The sequence below is a fragment of the Pyrus communis genome, chromosome 13 (assembly GCF_963583255.1).
Source record: "Pyrus communis chromosome 13, drPyrComm1.1, whole genome shotgun sequence".
NCBI classification, from domain to species: Eukaryota; Viridiplantae; Streptophyta; class Magnoliopsida; order Rosales; family Rosaceae; genus Pyrus; species Pyrus communis.
Window position 1 is genome coordinate 24,856,761 of NC_084815.1, and position 7,848 is coordinate 24,864,608.

The 7,848-nt window shown below is 39.8% G+C and overlaps 3 protein-coding genes across 3 annotated transcripts; all 3 read left to right on the forward strand.

The window, feature by feature from the left end:
• On the forward strand, nt 1-3,206 carry LOC137712422 (geranylgeranyl transferase type-2 subunit beta 1-like). The gene is made up of 8 exons (XM_068451501.1): nt 1-133; nt 254-370; nt 600-645; nt 1,294-1,411; nt 1,515-1,613; nt 1,743-1,818; nt 2,073-2,818; nt 3,040-3,206. Exons 1-7 carry the CDS (start codon nt 1-3, stop codon nt 2,135-2,137), a joined length of 654 nt encoding a protein of 217 aa, XP_068307602.1. The 3' UTR covers nt 2,138-2,818; nt 3,040-3,206.
• LOC137712423 (uncharacterized) lies at nt 2,800-5,672 on the forward strand. The gene is made up of 6 exons (XM_068451502.1): nt 2,800-2,818; nt 3,040-3,054; nt 4,038-4,266; nt 4,533-5,178; nt 5,234-5,465; nt 5,548-5,672. The coding sequence occupies exons 1-6, from the start codon at nt 2,800-2,802 to the stop codon at nt 5,670-5,672; spliced, it is 1,266 nt and encodes a 421-aa protein (XP_068307603.1).
• A 1,059-nt stretch (nt 5,673-6,731) lies between these two features.
• On the forward strand, nt 6,732-7,593 carry LOC137712056 (early nodulin-like protein 6). The gene is made up of 2 exons (XM_068451204.1): nt 6,732-6,918; nt 7,208-7,593. The coding sequence occupies exons 1-2, from the start codon at nt 6,732-6,734 to the stop codon at nt 7,591-7,593; spliced, it is 573 nt and encodes a 190-aa protein (XP_068307305.1).
• Nucleotides 7,594-7,848: the final 255 nt, after the last annotated feature.

Below are 7,848 nucleotides of genomic sequence, written 5' to 3' on the forward strand. Positions count from 1 at the left end.
ATGGAGCGTCCAAGAATGAATGGGGAATATTGGTATTTAACAACTCTTGATCTCCTCGGAAAGCTTCAGGCGGTCGATGTTGATGAGGTTGTTTCGTGGGTTCTCCAGTGCCAGCATGACTCAGGTTGTTACAGTATGTACAATTCTTAGCTCAAAAGCACTAACTAGTTACTAGTGTTTTGTTCTTCATTGGTTGTTTATTGATTTAGAGTTTGAGAGAAAATGATGACACGATACAACTTCATATATGCAGGTGGGTTCGGTGGTAACATTGGGCACGATCCATATGTACAATACACCTTAAGTGCCGTGCAGGTTTTGGTCTTATTTAACAAGATTGATGTTCTGGATGCTGACAAGGTTGCAAGTTGTATCCTTATAGCAGATATTGTAGCACATCTATTTGTAAAATTCTAAATAAATCTTCATTTCCCTAAATGTATGCATTTTTAATTTGAATGTTGTACTAAATAATTGGTAGTTGCTGTGTAGAGCGGTTCTTGTAGCTCAATTTATAGTAGTTTGACATTTATTGATTAGACAAACAAATTAAATTAGAGAGAAATTGGCCAATTTTGTGAACTTAATATTCTACTCAGATGTTGCTACACTGCAAAATGAAGATGGATCATTTTCTGGGGACGGGTAGGGTGAAATTGATACAAGGTAGTCATTTCCGATTTCCTGTTTGTTTTTGCACCTCATATTTGTTGAAGTTACCATCTGTTTATTTGAAACATGATTTAGTAACAAATTGTTTCCATTTCTTGAAACGAAAGAGAAAGTAAACAGTTATATTTTCTTTCAGGTTTTCTTATATTGCTATATCGTGTCTCTAATTACTACATCATTTGGATAAAATCAGTGTGGAGAAGGCCGTGAACTATACTGTAAGTTGTAAAAATCATGATGGTGGATTTGGATGCACACCTGGTGGGGAGTCTCATGCAGGTCAAAGTATGTTACTTACCTTATACTATCTGTATGAAGCTTTAGTTTCTGATTTGTTGTTTCCTTTTTTCACTCTTCAATGGAAATAGTAGTCATTCTTGCATTGCATCTCTTCTGAATGGAACTGATCTTCACTGTAACTTATGGGGTCCTGAGAAGGCAATGCAAAAATAACTGATCTTTGATGGAAATATCAGTCTAGGGAAATATTCTTAATCTTGCTTAAACGATCCACATTTGATCCGGGAATGGCATATTTATTCAGTTATACTATCTGGTTGACAAAATTAGACTCACTTAAACTTTATTCTGCCTGTGCCGACTGGGGTCTCTTCATCGTAGTGATAAAGACCTTCTTGGGTGGTGGTTATGTGAGCGGCAAGTTAATTCTGGAGACATTCTTAACAAAGCAAAAGTTAAACCTGGCGGCCTCAATGGCCGTCCAGAAAAACTTTGTGATGTGGGTTTTTTTTTCTTTTTTTTATTTTTATTTTTAATTGAAACAATTTTGCTTCAGTTAGCATTCTTGTACAGTTCCTTACTGCATTTACACTTTTTATCAGATCTGGTACTCATGGTGGGTTCTTTCTAGTTTGGTCATGATTGACAGAGTTCATTGGATTGGTAAGGAAAGGCTTGTTAAGTTCGTTTTAGACTGCCAGGTTAGGTTACCCTAACAAGCTATGTGTACATTTGGGTTATCCCTGTTGTCTTATTTCCAGAATGCAATGCTATTCGTGCAACTACCGATTTATCTGAGATGTTGTGGGTAATATCATTGAATATTGCAGGACATTGAAAATGGAGGAATTTCTGACAGACCAGATGACGTTGTTGATGTCTACCATACATACTTTGGTGTAGCTGGTATATAAGCTTTGGCGTTACCTTTGTTTGTTTTCCTCATTTCTTCTCTTAATTATTTGTCATTTTTAAGCTCTAACCTTTCTGGACGTTATAGTTGATGTGCGGTTGGAGCTTCTGAGTTTCGAACTTCATCCAGAAGAGTTGCTAGGAACTGCTTATGACTGGGATAAAATTTCAAATGATTACATGAGATGATTTATGTTCTTCGTGGAGTCTCATTCTTCCACGGTATTCATTACTTAAGGTTGATGCAGGACTTTCCCTTCTTCAATATCCCGGGGTGAAAGCCCTAGATCCCATCTTATGCTTTACCAGATGATGTTGTGAATAGGATTACCTTGGGCAAATAAGGGTTTGTTCTTGCTGCAATTCAATACCTTTTTGCTTTCTCTTATAATTTCACAATTGCTAGTTGCTATTGTGTTTAGTTTGATGGCTCAATCAGCTACTTTAAAAACCAATGTACCGCGTTTTACATAATTCAGCTACTTTATGTTTTGCAATACCCCCAGAAACTAGACTTCGATCCCACTTTCTTCCCCAAAACTCAAATTTCACCACTTCACACCTTGGAACTCAATTTTTGTTCCACTTTGCCATTTTCCATCAAAATACCACTCTCATCTTGTCTCGAAACCTTTATATACCCGAGCACGAGCCTACCTCTTTTTCTACTTAAAAGACCCTACTCTCTCTCTCTCTCTCTCTTAGAAAGAAGCGGGATACTGTGTTGGAGTTTTAGATCAACGGGCCTGGAGGGACTCAGATACTGTTCCCAACATGGTACTTACCACCTGCCCAACTCGTCAGGTGTGAGGTTTTATCACAAAAGGCCTCAGTATTAGTTAGAGTGGGGTAATCATATTTAAACTCATTACTTTTTCTTTCCCCCACCGATGTGGGGTAGCCAACGTTTTGTTCTGAAAATAATTTATGTTGGACTGTTTCTCTTAATTCACAGACTAGTGGTGCTTGACGAAAATGCTGAAAAAGATCCAAGGTAAATTAACTCTTAATCAAGTTTCGCTTTAATTAATTTAGCAAACCATTGTTTTTCCTTATTGGCACGAACGGTGTTACTGATTAATCTGACGGAAATTGAAATGTTAGTTTGTGTTTGGATGGTTCATTAGGAGCATCATATAATGTTAGTATGTGTTACTTTTTAAATATGTTTGCAATCTTTTCATTTGATTCTTAACCATTAACCTTTTTTTGCAGGTGCCTTTTACTCTTGTAATTTGGAGCTTGAAGCTGTTGAAATGTTAATGATTTATGTATATAATTGTAGGGCACAACCATATACTCTTGTTTACTTGTTCAGTAATACGATTCAATTAACTAATTAATCAGTGAAGGTTGAGGATTAGTAAAGTTTTGATTTTTGATTGACGCAGTATTTTGTGCGCGTATATGTGAATCCCAAATTTTGTACATATACTTTTCTTATTTCTTAATCCCTAATTTTGTGCGTGTACAAGAAGTTTACTTATGCTACAAGCAACAGATCGATATAGACCTTCCCATTGGGTTTCATGTCATGAGTGACTACCCCAGTTATTATATTGGTCATCAGATAATACAATGTAAAATAATTAAATTACACCTAAGAATAATCATGAGTTGGTGGTCTAGTGGTAAAGGGCGAATTACGAGGTTTCCTTAAAACTAAAAATTGGAGGTCTCGAACTTGTGGCCATTGGGAGGCAATGCCTCTATGAGTCTTCTCGATCCTCGGAAGAAGTGGATGACCGTGGCTTGCCACCAGCTGTTCTCCTTAAAAAAAAAAAAAAAAAAAAATATTACACCAAAGAATAATTTGTTTGATTGCTAATATGAATAGTTATATTGTGGCCTAATGCTCTCATCGCGAAGAGTTTGTGTCCCAAAGTCCTTTCTGGGCCCAGCAGTAAGCATGCAGCCTCCTCTCCTTAAAGAACAGTAAGTATGCAGCCTCCTCTCTTTCAAGAAGGTTTAGGGTTTATGCACCCTCTTTGAACTATTTTACTTTCATATTCTCACAACGCTTTTTGTGATGACTATCCTCTCAATTGTGAAAGCAACCAAAAACAATGTCAACAGCATTTCACAGTTCACAAGATCATTCATGTTAGCTCCTCCATATCATAAGCTCAAACAACTCCACCAATCCGTGGTTGCCGCCAAGACGAATATAATCAGTGACCCCTGATTTGATCTGTACTTTGGCGTCCAACCAGACACCCTGGCCCCCGATAAGTACAAAAAACTCGATCAGCTACTGCGGCTGCCATGGTCCCACAATGCCCTCACCACCCTCAAGTTCATTTGTAACCTACGAGACGATTCCAAGGCTCTTGGAAAATCCGATGAAAAAGCGCTTTACAGGGCGGCGCTATGGCTCCACAAGAACCACCCCTGGACTCTAAACCGCAATGTCACCTCTACTGCCGGCGGTGAGTATACCAAGTCGGTCGGGACTGTGGATGACCTCGCCTAGATTCTCTACTGCATTATTGAACAAGGTAATTACAAGGGCCTTGAGAGGTACGAGCGTGACTTGGATTATCGCTTCTTACACTACCGGGTTACGGATCTCTTCGCAGACTATTTAAAGTCCAATATTCAAAACTTGAAGAAGCAGGAGCCTGTTCGTTACAACGATTGTTTCCCTTCTAATTAATATGGGCTCCTCCGTGGAACGCACCACTCGACTGTGCGAAAGCATTGCAAAGACGGTTTTTCCGTGAGAATCGATCGTACCCAGACTACCAAGGCCTCGAGGAGGCCCGTTACTCATCCGTAGTCCGAGATCGTCTCAGGAAGGAGGTCTTGGTTCCCTTGAATAAGTACTTGGCGTATGAAGCACCTTCGCATCACCAGCCAAAGGGCTGTGATAATAAAAAGTACTTGGAGGAGGTGAAAGCAAACTCGAAGAATATTGAGGCCGCTGCTTTGCTTCCACATGAGATTGTAGAATATGCAAATGATGGAAAGGTCGGGAAAGCGGCTGAGCTTCAGTGGAAGACGATGGTGGAAGATACCCACTCAAAGCACGGCAAGTTCAAAAACTGCGTGGTTGTTTGTGACGTCTCGCCTTTCGTGGCCAAGCTCTACAGTGATGTGTTCGTGGCTTTGGCAGTGTTGGTGTCTCAACTGAGTGAAGAGCCATGGAAAGGAAAGGTGATCAATTTCAGTCCAAACCCCAAGCTTCATAGTTTGGCTACACTAGAGGGTGGCGAAGACAATGATCTTAAGTCCAAGTGTGAGTTTGTGAGGAGGATGGATTGCGGCGGGGAAGTTGATTTTCACAAGGTGTTTGATTTAATTCTCCAAGTGGCAGTAAATGAAAATTTGAGGCCAGATCAGATGATCAAGAAGGTGTTTGTGTTGACCGACTACAAATGTTTTGGTCGCGCTTGGGCTAACACTTTAGTTTTTGGGAGTCTATTACGAAGCTATACAAAACAAGTATAAGGAGAAAGGGTACGGTGATGCAGTGCCACAGATTGTGTTTTGGGAGCTTGAAGCATGGGGGACTCCTGTGGTGCCTTGTAGGGGGCCAGGGGTGGCCACGCTCGGCGGCTTCTCCAATAAATTGTTCAAGTTGTTCTTGGATAACAATGGGGAACTTGGCCCGCACCATGTCATGGAGGCAGCCATTTCTGGTAAAGAGTATCAAAATCTGGTTGTAGTCCACTGAACCACCACTATTAGTCTTTGTAAGAGCACTTCCACCGTGTGCTCCAGCCCGAGGGACAGGCGCAGGAACAGGGCCAAAGAGCCCGAGTGATGAAGTCCAGCGTGTGCTGGCGAGCAAGCCCGAGCAGGCCCGAGCGAGAGGCCAGGCAGGAATCGACAGCCCGAGAGCCTGAGGGCTGTGTGACGTGTGGCTGTTGTGCGGCATCGGTGCATGCGCCGACCTTGCATCTCCCCGTCCTCCTTCCCCTCATTTGACCTGGATCTACACACCCAAACCCTCAATTCCAACGAAAAACATCAACTAAGCAGAATCAATTTCAAAAAATTAAATTAAAATTTCCGATAAAATTGAGGTTCTAAAACCACTGCATATAGGATCAAATTCGATAGGCAGCAAATAAATCAAACCAGAAATTTAAAAAAAAAAAAAAGAATCATCGGATTGCTATTTTATTATCCATTGCCAGAGCTATTCAAGTGCAACGGTGGAGATGCAAAAAGTGATTACTATTCATTAAGGGCAATTACTGTTCACTAGGTGGATTAAATAGTGTATTGCTTGGGGGGAGGGTTCCCAAACTGGAACTGCTCTAAAGGACGACCCTATTATGATTAATTAGCTTTCAACATCTACAACTAGAATAATAAAACCGTTGTCTGTTCTCTAATCAATTTTTTTTTGGCTCTTTATCTATCATTTTGTTGAATGTATTTACTTAATTAAAATAACTATATATTTAGATTCATATATATTGTATATATCCTAAGATAATTTTATTTTGGACAAGTGATAGGATAATCCACACTAAATTCATCTAAATTACGAGAAGGGAGATTCGAACTCAGGACATCGTTAGCATAGATGGATGTTCTTAGCCAACCGAGTTACAAACCAACTTCCATACATCTTAAAATAATTGGATCTACAAATCACTTGCATATGTCCCAAGAAAAATTGACTCAGCTGCTATTTGAAAAATTGTTACACCAAGTCAAAAGGATATCCTCCAAAATCCAAATCCCTCCACTTCCACCTTTGGCTCCTAAGAATCCTCACAAACCCCTATTTTCCTCAGTAACAAACTTCATCATTAACTTCGTTGATCACTCTTTTGAAGTCAATTTGGTGCTCTAATTTCCTCATACACATTACCATTTTATTCTTCCAATTAAGCAAAGAGCTCGATCTAGCTAGCTAGAGAACAATATTTCAAACTACACATACGTACTCGATGGACTCCTCCAAAGTATTTCTCTTATTTTTTCTTATTTCTAGCATCCAAGTCTTTTTTGTAACTTGTACTCAGTTTGAAGTTGGAGACAAGAGCAATGGATGGGAGGTACCCAAATCAAAAACTGACCAAGATATGTACAACCAATGGGCCTCCAAGAAAAGGTTCAAGGTTGATGACACTATCTGTGAGTACTTTCCCAAAAGAATTTTATTGTCTTAGCAATATTATTGTGTCGTAGACTCGTAGCTACAGACATTAGTTGCACAAGATGAAGTAGGTTTTCGGCCTCTCAGTAGTGGCTAGCTAATCGGTTTGTAAAAGGCATATATCCCTACGTAGTTAATAATTGTGCAACTAATATCAATGATTATTCTCAAATATTTTTTTTTGTGTCAAGTGTCTTATATACCGTTGTATTGTGTAATATATATTTTGGGTTGTAATTTTCATGTGGATCACTCTTATATATCCAGACTTCAGTTACAAGAAAAACACTGACTCAGTGTTGGTAGTGACCAAGGACGATTACGAAAATTGCAATTCGGATCAACCAATTTACTTCTCAAACGATGGTTACAGCGTGGTGTTACTGGACCGACCCGGTTTGTTCTATTTCATCAGTGGGGTTGCTGGACGTTGTGAGAAAGGCCAGAAGATGATCATCAAAGTCATGGAACCAGTTGCTGCAGGTGCACCTAACCAATCTCCAAAAGACCACAGTGCAACTGACTCACCACCACAGCAGAACGCCTCCAAAAACCATAAGGCCAATGGTGCATTTGCAGTCTCTGCTGCCGTCTCTTCCACATCTATTATCTTATGCATCATAATATCACTCCTTGGGCTCTTTTTCTTCTAAAATAACGCAATTATAAATTCTTATGTATTTTTTTCGTTTATTAATCTTCAAATCTTGTTGAAATCTGATACCAAAATTGTGCGGTAGCTAGCTAAGTCCTAGGGGAACTGGATCCTCTCTTGAGCTCAGGATGGAGATCCTCATGAGTAGTCTATCCGGGCCGTTCAAAGTTGATCCAACAGCTGCAATTATTATAACTTTTAGAGGGGCCCCCTGTTTGGAGTTGTTGGATCAAATTTCAACGGCCCAGATGAG

Bases quoted from the DNA above. Each gene is read 5' to 3' on its own strand.
- LOC137712422 (XM_068451501.1), top strand. From the start codon at position 1: ATGGAGCGTCCAAGAATGAATGGGGAATATTGGTATTTAACAACTCTT. The intron at 1,412-1,514 runs GTGGGTTTTTTT...ACTTTTTATCAG, and splicing joins GTCCAGAAAAACTTTGTGAT to ATCTGGTACTCATGGTGGGT. The intron at 1,614-1,742 runs GTTAGGTTACCC...TGAATATTGCAG, and splicing joins AGTTCGTTTTAGACTGCCAG to GACATTGAAAATGGAGGAAT.
- LOC137712423 (XM_068451502.1), top strand. The intron at 4,267-4,532 runs GTCGGTCGGGAC...AGCATTGCAAAG, and splicing joins GCCGGCGGTGAGTATACCAA to ACGGTTTTTCCGTGAGAATC. The intron at 5,179-5,233 runs GTGTTTGTGTTG...CTAACACTTTAG, and splicing joins CAGATCAGATGATCAAGAAG to TTTTTGGGAGTCTATTACGA.
- LOC137712056 (XM_068451204.1), top strand. From the start codon at position 6,732: ATGGACTCCTCCAAAGTATTTCTCTTATTTTTTCTTATTTCTAGCATC. The intron at 6,919-7,207 runs GTGAGTACTTTC...TTATATATCCAG, and splicing joins CAAGGTTGATGACACTATCT to ACTTCAGTTACAAGAAAAAC.